Below are 15973 nucleotides of genomic sequence, written 5' to 3' on the forward strand. Positions count from 1 at the left end.
GTGCATGTGGCGTTCATCACGTTTTTGCAGGTGTGTGTGTCTTTTGTTTTTTGGATGCAAGGCATAGCCATTATCTCATACAACAATTGAGAGAGGTTGACAATAATACGATTCCAGCTTTACAGCTAATGCACTTGGTAAAGATAAGTATGTGCATTCATGGAGGAATGAATGAAGATGGATGAAGTGACTTTTGCCATCCAGAGGGCTGGGTGCATGCTCTTGCTATGACTGTTTGTCACTGCACGAAGCACACGGTATTTGGCTCAAACGTTACTCTAACGCAGATGTTAGTACTGTCTTGGTTCAGGGGATTTTATTTGAATGTCCTTTCAACTGTGAGAAAAGTGAATCAGGACAGCCTGAACAGTTTCTTGTCAGCAACATAACAGTTACTTTGAGGAAACCTTGTTTGGATACACAGTTTCTTTGAGCATATGCTCATTCGCGCCGACTACCCTCTCCCCATCTCCAGACAAATTAGTTTATCAGAGTCGCCTTCAGCTACAGAACTGGCCATTGCACAGCTGTTGCAGCCAACTGCAGCACTTTAAAACTCTCAACACTATGAATCATACATTTTGGCAAAATATCCAGGGCCACTAGATTCACTGCAGATGATGGAGTATTTAATCATCCTTTCCCCTCATTAATGAAACACAGAGCAGAATGAAGTAAAACAATATATCTAATTTAACCAAAACTATACATTTCTGTCACTGCAGGCAAAATCTAAACTAATGATCATATCATTGTTCTTCTCTCCTCTGCCCAACGTCTGGCTTGTCATGCACTGCTAATATGGACATCCACGCAGGCTCAGGTCAGTGCCGTTCATTCTGTACACATACTCTGCTATAGCTAATGAAGACGAAATGCATGCCAGATCTGTCCAAGTCGCATATACTCCTGTGACCCTTTTGGTCGTTTGGTTGAGAGAAAGAACAGTAGTCTGATTGGAGAGAGCTTTACATGGATGGAAATCAGTTATGTAAAGTGCGTTTGGATAATATTCCATCTGCTTTTTAACTGTGGGGACATTTTTCGACAGGAGAACTTCATTAAATGATATGATATTGTTTGAATGGTCGATAAGGCTTTTGAGAATTGATCATTTCAGAAGTGTTTCAGAAAAGAATACAAAACATAAACATATCTTTATGAAATACAGAAAACAGAGATTGATTGAGATTGCCCATATGTCGTTAAACCAATGAGGGAATCCGGTCTGAACCGGCTGATTATAATTGATTGTCTGTTCTGCTTTCCTCTGCAATGAGAGCTCTTCGTCGATGTGTGTGCAGATGTACTTGGGATCGCATCTTCTGCTCCGTCTGTTTATTCTAGTGCACCTGCCAACACATGATTAAATATCTCTCTGACATCGTATGTGTTGTGGCAACATAACCCATTTGGTTTGTGCTGAAGTCAAATGATTTATCACTGAATACATATTGTCAGTGCACAATAAATAGTATGTATATTGTGGAAAATGACTGGAAAGTCTTTTTTTCTGCCGATGAAAATTAGCGGCGAAGCGGAAATTGTGTTTCTACAGTAATGGAGAAAGTGGGAGCAGAGCAATTGCCAATTTACCCAACAGGGGCATCTGCAGGGACAGATGGGAGATGATGAGGGTGTGTAATAGGCATCTGTGTGGCCCGTAGGGGAGGGAATACTCAACACCCACTACCTTTCTATAGTCTGAACACACACACATACACTTACAGACACCTATTACAGCTTGTCATAGCTTTTTCCACAAATTGTCCTCCAGAGGACACCTTTTACTGTGGCAGACTGTTACATAGATTGAGAGTAAACATGTGTTTACAGGAACATTGCGCTCGCTGTTCCCTTGGTTTTACAGACATGCCAGAGTCACTCAAATGCTCAACATCCAACCAATTTCATCCTCAGCTGAAGGGCCTATTGCCATGATCATTGTCGTTTTAATCACCACATGCTGTCCTCTCCATATCATGCATAGAGTTTATTTGAGTACGAGTAATAATAGTACGTCATTCTTGTCCTGTTCTGCGGTGGTAAGATGCCATCGGTTAGTTCAGATCCCCGCTGTGGGGAAAGGGGCGCTTTCTTTAGTTGAGGTTTCCTTTTCTCACAGTCTATTCCTATGCTCATACTCTGAATGTGGAAAATATAAGCGACACCATCCTGATATCAAACTCCAGCATCATCGGCAACACCTAACGGATTCATGTCTTAATTGGGAGTAGTGTGCACTTCAAAATGCCCCAGAGAAGCAATATTCATATCCATAACTGCACAAGTGCTTGATGTTAAATATGAATGCAAAAAGAATACTAGCATATATTGTGTTCTTAAACTGCTTCCTTACATGTATAGCTCCTAGATTAAGACAAAAAATGATACCTTGTTCGGTATATTTTTTTTCTTGTTTGATTTACCAAATGAAATCCCATAAGGAATACTGCTTTCCACCTAGAGCTACCTCATTAGTGTACTATGACAAGTGAAAGTGACCCTGATATCTTACCTTCCCTACAAGTGTATGCACCAACTCTATGCATATGCTTGCTTGTGTGTGTGTGTGTGTGTGTGTGTGTGTTCAGTGTGTGTGTGTGAGCTGATTTGTATGCATGTCCATGCTTTCTTTCTATAATCCCTTGCGTGTGTCCCTTTCCTTGTGTGTTTGTGTGTCTGTCTGTTCATGTGTGTGTTTGCACATGCACACACAGGTATATGAGGCTGCGCCATGCTACAGTGAATGCGGCCAATATGAGTGGAGGATCGAGCCCTGGTCCATTTGTACCATCAACACTGTGGACGACCTGCCAGCCTGCGGGGAGGGAGTCCAAAGCCGCAAGATCAGGTCAGTGAGCGGGTTAGGCTTGGCAGACGGCTGGCCTGGCACCGCAACACACGTTTACTGGCAACGTTCCCTTAGCTGCCACTCGCACTGGTCCTGTCACTTGCAATGCCAGGGGAAAACAAACAGTCAAAACCAGCTACTGCTTCCTGATCAGTTGTTAGTTGGTGTTTTTTTTTTTGCACTGACTTTTTGTGCCGCTTAAAATCGCAACAGAGGGGAGCAGTGAAGTGTTGACCTATTCTGCAGGCAGCATGTGCAGGTGTTGGTATTGGATTATGCACCATAAGAAATGAGAAATGACAAACTGGGCATCATGTTTTATCGTGTCAAAAGCAACTTAACTGGACTCACACGTAAGCCTCTACGTGTGAGTCACAGCCACAGATCTAAAACTGGTAAAACTCAACCACCAAAAGAGCAGAAATGGAAATAATTAGTTTCCGGATATTTGCATTTTAACACTTTTAACAGTTCACTGTGAAAGTCTGGTGAGAACGTTTTTGAGAAGAACTATTCTAAAAATATATTACGTAGATGTGATTTGTGAAGATTTTACCACTCCTCACACATGTTCCCTCAGCCCTCAGACAATTTATCACTCTTAAATCTTGCTAATAATGTAGCAGTCGTCCTTTAAACATCTATATTAGGACTTTGCATGAGCGTTGTCTAACATTCCATTCCTCTAGTTAAGTTATGGTTAACCAAAACTAAGGTTTTGAAGTGAAAGCGAGAGAAAGAGAGGTTTTGACTGCAAACAAAAACTTAGGTCTCCAGTGTCAAAGTCACAAGCTTGGTAAATCCAACCGTTGAGCCTGACATCCTCCTGTACTGCTGCGAGATAATAGCGTTGTGCTACTTCCACCACTGCCATTGAATGGCAACATAGTCATTCACATAAGTGCAATGTGATGCTCACCAAAAAAACAGAGGTCATTTTGAAGTCATTAGAACAAGCAATCAATGTAGAGCGTAAACAGTAAATAGACCTTTTGAAGCGACGTTTCAGTTGTACACAGATAAATGTTTGGAGAACCCAGACACATAGGCACACATTTATAGAGACCCTGTTGAAATAAACGAGGAGCAAAATCTCACCTGAGAGCAAAAAGGAGTGAAATCTATTTTAAGTCGTAGAAATGAGTTTCGAAACTCAAAAAGGACCCAGTTGGGAGTGCCCCAGAGACTAGTTATACAGCCGTATCTACTGCTTTGCTAGGTGTGTGAAGCAGGGAACGACGAGTGGGGAGAACAGCACGTTGGACGACAGTCTGTGTGATGAGGAGGAAACGCCAACCAGAGCCCAAGTCTGCTTTCTGGCCTGCTCAGAGGACTGCGTCATGGCACCCTGGGGACCTTGGAGCAACTGCCCTCTGGTAAGTGGCAATAATCGAGTGACTGTTTTCTTGCTTGGTTGACAGGTTGTGTGCCAAGCGAGATCATTTATTGTCATTGAAAACATGTCCATAATCATCAGCATACAAGCGAACATTTGGGGAAAATGTCCAGATAAGCCGTTAGCATTGAGCAGTATTGAATAGAAGCTGTTCAGTTTTTTTAATTAACATTTTTGACATTTGTGTGTGTTTACAATCCTGTTATAACTATATACTATTAAATACACATGTGATACACATATTCACATTGTATGTTGGTATTAGAGTTGATTAAAAACATGTTATCACGAAGTGACATATTGATGAATCAATTATCATCTCAGTTTATTGGCGGAAAATGTATTTGATTGTTTACTTAGACCCCACTTCCTAGACTCCATTATTTAGACAATTGATAGCTCTGTGAATTCAAATGATCACCAGCAGCAGCACTATTAAAACACTATAAAATGCCAATAAATGCATGATGTTTCATTCGACTCCCTATAAATATAAAGTTTAAAAACGTCCCATTCTAATTACACACCAGGGAAGTGTTTGTAATTATTAGTAATAACAGTTCAAATTATAAAAAGCTCTCGGGTGCATCCACCCCGCTGCTTTGTAACCTTGTGTGGTTTGAAATCACATTTTGCAACACAACGTTAGATTCTGCAAGTGTTAATACATCTACGAATGTTCCTCCAGTTTCCTATGGCCTTAGTCCTGAACTACGTAGCATAGGTTCCCCCGTGTTTCCAGCCACAGGCTGCTGGTCTTCTGGCCACGTAGCCGTGTTATGCGTTTCCTGTCAAACATAACAGTTCAGTGGGCTGGAACATTGGAGTCAGTGAAAGAACAGGTTGGGGAAAAAAAGAGATGGAGAGATTACTTACTTAGACTGCGATTTCTCCACAGACATTTTGTCTCAATGGATCTTTCAATCTGCGAGTTTAGGCGGCATCAGTGAAAAGCAGCCATCTGAAATGATTATATGCGTTACGGCCTGCACAAGTACAGTGAACGCTCAATTGCAGGCATTCCCACAATAATAAAAGTCTGTGTACATTTGTACACAAATGTTTTGCCCATACATTTAAACTGCCACTGCTAAAAGTAAATTTCAATCACCGCTGTAATTAAGAAAGTGAAAGGTTTTGAACAGTTCCACCATGTTTTCATACAGAAAGCCCTGTCACGGAGTCATTCTTGATACTGATCCATCTCCATTGTCCTCCCACACAACCACGTCTCACTCTCACCTGTTTGGACATCTGCCTGACTGGGACATTCTGAGACGCTAATGAGAGATGGAGATCCTGAATAGACACATCTTAATTCCTGATGTCCTGGAAGGAACATCTTTCTTTGCAAATAGTGTTAACAGGGGTGCTGAGCGTAAAATATACCAGTCCGCCGTACTTGAAGATACTTGTATTGCCCTGGGCCATTACTCTTCTCAGCTGGAATGAGGGTGTAGCGCAGTGTAGTGTGTGCAGGATTGTGATGAGATCAGCGGTGTTGTGGGGTGCAGAGGTGGCACCGTGATGAAGGAAAGCGTCTTGGTTAATAACACTGTGATCGTCCCCTACATTGCCTACATACATTCACAGGGACATGATGGCCAATGATGTTCCTTCCCCATAGCCTCGTTTGAGTTCGGGTTAAAGCCAACTGTGTCAATAAAAATACAATTAAGCAGGATTGTGTTTAGCTCCAAGACCCTCTGAAACGGTGACAAGTCACACAGTATCAAGAATAAACCCAGAGCTGTCTTTTCAGTGGCTACAGGACTGCATCATGTATTTCCAACTGAAATGAAATGAACAGAAAACAAATGGCCTACACTCTGACCTGTAATGCGGCAAAACATATTCAGCAGTTATCAACACCACCACGTGTTTTGGAAAATATTTGGCAATGTTAGAAACTATTCTTAAATTAGAGGGCTAGATAATGCTACAGGGAGCACAATTTCGGGACAATTTTAGCTGCAATGTGAAGTGGTCAAGACCAGTATCAACACATTTTCAACACAGTTGCCATACTGTAGCTCCCTGCAGGGAAAAACAACAGAACTTTCCCCTCCAGGTTTGGTTTAACTGAAGGAGATTAGTTTATTAGTTTTGTTCAGAACCTGGTCCTAATCCGTCATTGACCAAAGGCAATATTGAGCATGCAGATTGCAGGACCCTATATGTAGCACACAAATGCATGAGCATGAGTGTGACAGTCGGTGTGAACAACATTAGAGGCACATGACTGCGGCTGATTCATGAGCCTGACACAGAGGTCTCTCATTAGGAGGCGACAGTGATTGAGGTGCATGTTGTGCTGCATCAGGAGCAGAGGGACAAATGCTGCAAAGACGTTCATCAGTAGAATCTGTCTTTTCCCCTCGGAGCTGACATGTCCTCTATATATACCACATTTTCACACATCCTTTGCTTCTCTCGTCACAGATTTACATTCCCGTGTAGTGATGCGAGTGACTTGCATGCTACCAGCGTCACTTGGTAAATGTGGCACTCTTACAGTTCTCATGATTGATCTCTCAATTATTGTCACGCTCGTCTTCACCTGCCTTCAACTGCCCTGTGTAAAACATTACACGACAGTAACTTCAGGTTTCTGCCGGTTTAGCTGCTTTGCAGGATTATTTAGACTTTCAGCTTGAAAATACATCATTTATAGCACACTGAAGGCAGCAGTTACACTGTATTTGTCATATGATGTTGAAATCCGATCACAAACGTGTCCTAGTTCCTTCCGAGGTCCCAGTTGCAGGGTATAAGAGGATGTTCATACAGATTTGTGTCATTGAATTTGCGTAAACTTTCATGTGAAAACTAAGTATTGACATTTTGTTCAAGAAAAAAATAGAGAGAGAGTCAAACAGAAACCGCTGTACTGTGGCATAAGAAAATGTGACTGCAACTTCAGTACAAAATGTTCGGATACTTAGTCATAATTATTTTATGTCTTGCTGTTTGGATTTTGGGTGGCTTGAAAAGAAAAGAACATTTTTTTTACAATGCCACATTGGAAGTTAAACAATGTTCAAAAGGGCCATGCCAAGCATATACTGCACTCATACTACTTTTATATCATCGACATATCATCTCAAAAACAAGAAAAGGATTGTGGATGAGCAACAACAGCAGGTCATATTTTAATTACATCTTCAAAAAAAACTATATTCGGTGTATTTTTCTCAAAGAAGACACAATGTGTCAGAAGCCAGGTTGTTTTGATAGCACCAAAGTAAAGAGAATGATCTCACCTTCAACAGTTTTTTTTCTCTCTTTCATTAAATGTGTTCGTCAGGGATGAAGAAACAGTAATCTCAAAGAAAGAGTTGATGCTTTGTACCAGATTTAGCTACTATGTCAACTGCCATCCCCAATACTTCACCAGTACAAAATGATTTCCTTTGCTGATTTTCTTTCATACTGACAATGACGAATGGTGGCATCACCAGATCCATTCCTTACTTCCTGCCACATTTCCTGCCACATTTCAAAACACAAGTTCCCTGATCAAAAAGGATGTTGTGCCACGAGATTATTGCTCAGATATATGGATTTAATCTAACACAGGGTATTGCTCTAAAGAATAACTTGATTTACCTGTGAAATATGAAATGTATTCAGCAGTAAGTACCCTAGCAGTAAAACTGAAATTGATGTTCCACAAAGTTACAATATCTTTACCCAAATTAGCACACTAATTCCCAACTCTTACTTTAGGTTGCCTGCATGATGACTCTAAGCGTGATTACAATGTGATCATAATGTGTTAGTCAAATGTAAATGCAGGAGACAGCTTTCAGTTTCTCTTGCCTACCGAAGGACCACTTAATTCCAACCAGCTTCATCCCGTCTCCCTCATCTCTGAAAATAAACCTGCTGTGCTCTTGACAAGTTTGTGTTTGTGGTGACGCTGTTATTGTTGTGCAGCAATGTCACAAAGGAACAGCACGTAGCAGGAGCAGACACATCCTCCGCCTCGCAGCCTCGGAAAGCTCAGCCTGTCCAGAGCTGGTCCAGTCAGAGCCCTGTATCCTCAACAGCACCTGCTTCTCCTACCAGTACAGAGTCTCAGGTAGGACGATCTGGACACCAGGCCGGAGCTACAAGTGACTTGCGATCGGGCAGCTCCCAGTAACTGGCAGTAGACTTTTTAATCCCACTGCAAATGTATTGAACCGAATGAATGTAAAGCAAGGCATGTGTGCTTGTCCAGGTTTGCTTGTGCAAGACGCGGTTCAGAAAAAGTAAAAATTCCCAAAATAACGGATTATTAGTTTAGCACACTGTTGCTGCTTAGAACTGACAGTGATCCTGCTGGTATGGCCATACAAGCTGTTCTGGCAGTGAGACTAATGTCCAGATATGTTGTTGTGTGTGTGTGTGTGTGTGTGTGTGCTTGCGTGTGTGTTGCAGACTGGAGTACATGCCAGCTGAGCGAAAATGCCATCTGTGGTCAGGGTTCATGTTTTCGTCTCGTGGACTGTATTCGCAGCGACGGCAAGATAGTGGAGTTGCAGAAGTGCAAGCAGGTAATCACCTTAAGTTCAGTGAGAAAAAATCATGATTTGGCAGTCATACAGATGAAATTAAAATGTTTTTCACTATGGACAGCCAGATATAAGTAATGTTTGTTTTTGTTTCCGATGCCATATATTTGGAAATCTTAAGCAATGTAGACAGGGCCAAATGACAGACAGCAGTTTGCCACCAAGCCAAAACGCAACTTAATTCAATTGCCTTGACTTAATTGTGCAAAGATAGATGGTGGTCTTGAAGAAGCACCAAGTTACTGTAAATTAAATACTGCTACTTCAATTGCTGTAACATTTCTCACTGGTGGGTTGCAAAATGGTTTCAAGAATGTGTTAAGAATAATGTACATTTACAATGTGATTCCCTATCAAAATAATTCAAAGAATGAAGCTCAATAACATTTGGAAGCGAGGTTAATGGTAAAATTGTTTAATTGCTACATCTCCACTGTCCTGAAATGAACTGCAGCACATTTACAATATGGAAATATGGGCACTCCTTTCTTCTTAGTGGGAATAATTAGCCGTCCCCTCTCACAGCTCCTCTCTTGTTCTTCCACAGTTTGGTCTGATCAACAAGTGGAGGCTGTCAGAGAGCTGCGTGGTTAACTGTCCTGTCAACTGCATTCTCTCTGAATGGTCGCCGTGGACGGAATGTTCGCACAGCTGTGGTAACCAAGGTAAACAAACTTCAGTCAAAACCGACGGGAGCACCGACCTGATACACAGAGTCGACCACATGTGCAGCGCCTCATTATTCCTTCTACTGAGGCATTCACCAAGACTTTAAATTATGCATGAATACATTTAAATGCATTAAAATATTTAAGAGAGTGTGTCATCCAAACCCTTATTATATAGGCAAACAGTATGCGGTTTGTTTCCTATATACTATATATATATATATACTATATATACTATATATATATATATATATATAGTATATGCTGTATATATATAGTATATGCTGTATGAATCCCAGTTTTGTTAATTAACATGAGGTTTGATTTTAAGAACAGCAGGTTGACATTAAACTAAACTTGATGCATGCTTCTCAGGGCTCCAATCGTGTGTTATTATGTCAATTAGAGAGACTCAAAAACGGCATCTTCTTAGGTTCATTCATTTTAATGTGTCGTCGACTGTCTGTCTCTCACGATCCACCCCTCATGCCAGTAAGCGTACACTTACACAGGCTTTCAACTGGGGACAACTCTCTCTCTCTCTCTCTCTCTCTCTCTCTCTCTCTCTCTCTCTCTCTCTCTCTCTCTCTCTCTCTCTCTCTCACACAATGTGAAACACATCTGTCAGCCTTGATGAGGGATTTTGCGTCGTATCTGTGTCAGACGACGGGAGGTTCTTGTTCTGTCAGGATCTCGTGGGAGCGCTAATGTTTTGGTTTGATTTTTGAGACGGCAGAGCTGAATGTCCTTTTTGCTGTGTCTGCCCGGGGCCCACGGAGCTCAAGCATCTCCCCTGGCATAACACAAACACACACAGCTTCTGTCTTAACTGGATGGCTGATGGAGGCCATGCCTTTGCTGAGCCTCAGAGGACCCAGACACTGAGCTGTTACAGCATAACAAAGCCACTCTGTGGCCGGCCCTTTTAAGTGTTGCCATTTACCAAACTTTCCCTTCCACCTATTATGAATGGCTCTCTTGAGCAAAACACTTGTGTATAAAGTATTTGATCTGAGCATAAAGTCGCATTGGTCCAGTTCATCATGAGGAAAATATTTCATGGGCTAAAGAGAAGGCGCAGCCTCTTTTCACTCCTAAATAAATAGACCCCATTCATTTCTGCCACTCATTATTTTATGGGTCCTTATGCTTGCGTCATGATGTAATTAGTTTTCTCGACTGACTCACATGTAGTATTGTCCTATGACTCCCACAGTGTTTTTGTTCTGTACTCTCACAGTGTGTCATGTTAAAAGTGGCCCTGAACGGCATCATGTTTTTGGATTCATACATACAAAGGCAAAAAGAGTATTCGGTTTGAACATCGATGCTCTGTACACACAGTTTGCTGATCTATCGTTCCTAACAGTTTCTGTTTTGATGTTCTGCAGGTCAGTCTGTGCGCAGCCGGAGAATCCTGCAGGAGGCTCACGAGGAGGGTCGGCCCTGTCCCAACCAGCTCACCCAGACCAAGCCGTGTCCCATAAGGCCTTGCTATACATGGCTGCTTAGTGACTGGTCCCCGTGCACTGTGGAGGTATGACCTGCACTGTGAATGCTGGAGGTGTGTTGTAATATTCCGCTGTTAAACGCTGGGGAAAAAAGAAGAATGCCAGCAAGTAAACATGGATGTAAACAATGCAAGTTTCAAAATTGTCAAAAAAATTGGCTTTGTAAATGTTTTATGGAGAAGGAAATGGATTCAACATGTTTGTTAGACTTCAAAAATACACACAATGTGTCTTGGCGATTAATATTGAACAATGAAGAAACTTCCACTTTAAACCTCTTAAAGTTTATAAATGATATGATGATTTATAAATGCAGACAAGCATTAATACCCAGAGAAATCTATGTCCCTAAAGTGTGATATTTTTCCACAAATTGGAAAAAACAGCTCCATTAAGTTAAATTGTAGATATTCAATGTATTCCAATGTGAACCAGTTATTAGTCCTTCTAAACTTACAGAGGTGCAACATCCAACTAGTTTAGCTGCTAGTTTAGAAGCGTTCTTTCACAAACAGTTCTCAATATTCGGCCAAGTCAAGTGGTACGGTCAGTGACGACTTTCCTCTTTCCTAAATTATGTTGAGGAAACGTCTTTTGGTTACCTTACAAAAAGATCACGGTTGTCCGTGTCGTTCATGCAGGGTGCAGAGTGTGGTGAGGGGCTTCGGAGGAGGAGCCTGTCATGTGTCGTCCACAAGGGCAGCTGGCCCGATTCTCCTCCTCAGCCAGTGGACGAGGAGCTCTGTGGAGACAAACTGCGGCAGCAGATCCAACAGGAGATGGAGCAGCCCTGCTTCGTTCCCTGTCCAGGTAAAGCTGCACTCAAATATACTGGATTAACATTTTTGCTTTTCAAATGTATTGATGTTCAGTATATGAAGTGTTAGTGCATGGGATATTTATTACTTGTGTAATTTTGGATTCATAATGCAAAAAATGATTTGGCCTGGGTCACCTGTTCTATAATTTATCATCTTGTTTTTGAATGCGAACTCTCTTCCTGGAATCTGCCAATGCACTGTCCTCTCTGCAAAGTGGCTGACATTTCCAGCTGCTAAATAATTGTTGCAAAATCAATAAAACTCATAGATTAACGAATGACCCTTTCACCTCTGCATTATCTGGTCGAACACGTCCAATAACAAATTAGAAATGAAACCCGCAACGTTCACTTCGATAGAAGAAAGTTCACATTTATAGTTAATAGAATATCGAAGAGCATCAACGCTGCAAAAAGTCAATACTGAGCAACTAAACGAGGGACAGGTTTTACGCTACAGTATTTAACAACCTAGAAATACTTAGAGTGGAAAATCATCCTGCGCTAACTAAAGCAATCAACAGCTACAGAATTATACATGCAGAGAGCTTGTGTTCCAATGCAAAAGCAATGATTTTCCAACATTAATAATGCAACAACAGAATCAAACGAGTTTTAAATCTGAATATCCTCGATAACATTCATAGTATTTTTATTGCTGTTGCAAAAGCAGCAGATGAAAATAATTGTAAGGTGAAAAAAATAGGTTTATTCTAGTTTACCCTAATTCCTCATTTTGCATCACAACGATGAATACATTTAGAAGGACGATCTTACAAGGTGATGGCAGAGCATCATTGCGCAGCTGCAAATGTTCCAGCCCGCTGTGGGCTGGCAGCAAAAGCAGCGTTGGCGCCCAGAGACAGCGAAGGTGGAGCTACAGGAAAATGATGATCTGTATGTGTCTGCTACTGAAGTCACACTTTAACCCAACTTCATCTGAGACCTGTCAAATGAAAGTCCACCACTGGGATCCACCAGCCTCCAGAAAAGTATGTTTAACTTGAGTTCCTGGATATAAATCTGAAGGGAAGCAATTGGCCCATCATCTTCCAAATTAAAAATGTTCCCTTTTTGCTACTTAATGGGAACTGCGTCGCAGCATTTCGATCTGAGACAAATTGCATAATTTAAGCTCCACTGTCCTGGTCAATAATACGAAGAAAATCAGGGGCCGATTACACGGAAATTACACATGAAACTGGAATGAATGGCCCTTCAAATACATTTGTACAGCGCTGTGCAGCTGCAGTCACTGCTGGAGATATGTGTCAGGAGACGATTTGGATCAACTTGTTTCCCTTGCAATTTTAACAGCGCTACCGCGTTTACTGTTGGCAGTCTGCGATACATATCAAACCACACGCACGCTGTTCTCAGTGATAGACAATGATGAAAATGCACCAGTGCTGGCAATGTACTGCTGGCACTTTTCCTGTGTGCCGTGGACCAGATAGTGAGTGACTTCCTGTAACTATGTTCCTGTTGGTTCTGTCTCCTCCATTGTTCAAGTAAATGAGGAACGTAATGCCAAATTCAGGCTCGATAGTACTGGCTCCAGTATATTGAAATTGAGACAAAAAGAGAACGTAGCTATTTTTTAAATTTAGTGAAGCAACTGTCACACAGTGCTTTTAATTGATCATTTTGACAAGAAGATTAGAGACCTATGGCATGAAACGTTGACATGGTTTTTAATTGTGTCTGATCAATCTTATCATTATAAAAATCACCACAGCACTGAGAAGCCAGGAGATCATAGTCGACTTGAATAACATTACAAGATTCCAACTGATGTTTTTCTTCTTTTATCCACATTTGGGCCACAGTGTTGGATGTAGCTTTTTCCGTTAGCAAGGGAGCCGCTGGCTAGACAGCAATGACCTGCTTCACTTGTCACCGTCTGGCTTTCCACACTGAAAATCTGGAATGAAGCTTTATTGTCCTTAGGCACAATTAGTTGGCGGGCAAGCCAGCTACAAGTACTGGAATATATCTTTTTTCATTTTTTTTAAAGAGAAGCAATCATTATCATCTGATAAAAAGACAAGTCTGGTCTCCTTTGTCATGGCTCCTGCCACGCGTTGTTAGCTTTTGCTACGACGAGACCATCTTGTAGTTCTTGCTTCTGCTCATCTGTCTCTCACTCTCCTCTGATCCTCGCCTCGATTCATCACTCGACTCGCCCTTGCTGTGATGTATGTGATGTACGGCGTGTGTGTGTGTGTATATGTGTTGCTGTTTGCTGTGTTCTGCTGCTTTAGCCACAGCATGTTGCCACAGGCGTAGCAGCATGACTGATGGAGTCGATCCATGTGAAGATGAAAGACAATGATATGCGTCGATCCACAGACAAACACTAATGGGCATCCGGGGCAGAGCATCAGAGGGTTCTTCTGGCTGAGAGGCTGTAACAGCACGTGATAGTATCACTACAAGCTGACCCTGTCAAGGATCTTCAACGAAACAAGTGTTGTCATGTTATTTGTAGACTCACAGAACACATCAACCAGCGTTTGTCCACTGAAAACATTTCCCAAATCAAATGTGCTCAGAGTTATAGCTTGTATTGTATAATTTATAAATCTGGTGTGTCTATTACTTCTGAATACCCACTGGGCTGTCTGAGTAATTTGTTTTTGCACATTTGGTACATTATCTGCTGCTGCTGTGTGTTGAAGTTGTTTCCGATCTTTTTTAAATGTTCCTGGAGCTAGCAGGGGAGCCATGAAATGTTCCCGGAAATAGCGTTGGCAAGCTGAACACAGACCACCCTCAAGTATCAGAAAAGACAGTCTGACAGTGTTGTTGATTAAGTTGTGCCTATCAGTGATGCTTTTCTGTCCCTTTTCTGCCCTCAGGCGACTGCCATTTGACTGTGTGGTCGTCTTGGAGCTCCTGCCAGCTGACCTGCGTGGAGGGGCGGAGTTTTGAGACCACTGGTCGCCAAGCTCGCTCTAGAGCTGTGATCATTCAGGTCCTGGAGAACCAGGGCAGCTGCCCACATCAAGTGTTTGAGACCCAGCCTTGCAAAGGTACTGAGGAAACATGTAGAAATGTCGGAAAACCTTGTTTTATTGATGCGAGTTGTCTTTACATAACCTTATTTAAAAGCCTTACTGAAAGCAAACATAATCAATATTGTGATCAAGGATCACACGACTACTCGATGTGAAAGTAGTTGATCACGATGGACCTGCACTGAATTATCCTCCTACTGCTGCTTTCCCCCTCAGCTCTACAGAGCTTTATAGCATCTTTTAACTGTTTTCAGTAAATAAGCTCTGATAAACCCACCATGTGCTATACCTGCTCAGCAACAAACAGCAGACATACAAAGCTAATGACTAGCTGCTGAACGTAGTGGAGCATGTATCAGCTGAAGTGCCAAAGATTTCCCTCAGGAGCTGGTGGAGTACAGAAACTAATGAGGTTCATAAACACTTTAAGATGAACAGTATTTTTTCACTTCTGTTTGAATGCTTCAAGGCTTTGACACCTGTTACCACACCCAGCTGTGACGTCAGGGTGTACTGGACGCATGGGTACACTTCTACATCACTGCAGCCATGGGGTAAAACTAGGTTTTAATTGGTGTTAAGTTGAGCTTTATTCTCCCTATAAATAGACAGCCAATTAGTGGACAAACCTTGGATATTCAAGAATGAAAGCCTGTGATCCTCAAGATGGATCAATGGAGTGGAAATCGTCTGTTAATACCCGTTCAATGCACTGCAGGACTACTCTTGAGGGCATCAGAAAGATGCATTTCATTCCGTTGACCCTGTAACCACACTCCAATGTTAACCAGTGTGTATGGGTGCACTATTACCTTGGAAATGCATGGGAGCAGTACTTGCACCGTGAGACAGCCCACACAGCTCATAACAGATGTTATGGATCGGAGGCTCCTTTTGGGTTTCACGAACTATAAGCCTGTCTGTATGCAGGTAAACGGCCCAACACAAACTGCTACTGAGCATTATCTGTGCCTCTCTGCCATTGCTACAGGGGGGAAATGCCACAGTTACCAGTGGAGGACGGGGGGATGGAGCAACAATGAGAGAGCGGTGTGGTGTCAGCGCTCAGATGGTGTCAACGTCACAGGTGAGTAGTTGCCTTGTCTTCCGGCCACCACCCCAGAGGCGTCGTGCAGCAGCAGCAC

General features: G+C 42.1%; 1 protein-coding gene across 1 annotated transcript in view; it reads left to right on the forward strand.

The window, feature by feature from the left end:
- thsd7ba (thrombospondin, type I, domain containing 7Ba) overlaps window positions 1-15973 on the forward strand; it is a gene marked incomplete at both ends in the record, with an annotated part of 97057 nt that overhangs the window by 78164 nt on the left and 2920 nt on the right. The window contains 9 exons of the mRNA XM_079276516.1: window positions 2721-2854; window positions 4074-4230; window positions 8190-8334; window positions 8676-8791; window positions 9357-9474; window positions 10869-11014; window positions 11630-11798; window positions 14670-14843; window positions 15820-15915. Of these exons, the coding sequence (XP_079132642.1) occupies window positions 2721-2854; window positions 4074-4230; window positions 8190-8334; window positions 8676-8791; window positions 9357-9474; window positions 10869-11014; window positions 11630-11798; window positions 14670-14843; window positions 15820-15915 (1255 nt within the window). The remainder of the gene's footprint in view (window positions 1-2720; window positions 2855-4073; window positions 4231-8189; window positions 8335-8675; window positions 8792-9356; window positions 9475-10868; window positions 11015-11629; window positions 11799-14669; window positions 14844-15819; window positions 15916-15973) is intronic.

Source organism: Melanostigma gelatinosum, assembly GCF_949748355.1.
Source record: "Melanostigma gelatinosum genome assembly, chromosome: 10".
In the NCBI taxonomy this organism is placed as follows: domain Eukaryota; kingdom Metazoa; phylum Chordata; class Actinopteri; order Perciformes; family Zoarcidae; genus Melanostigma; species Melanostigma gelatinosum.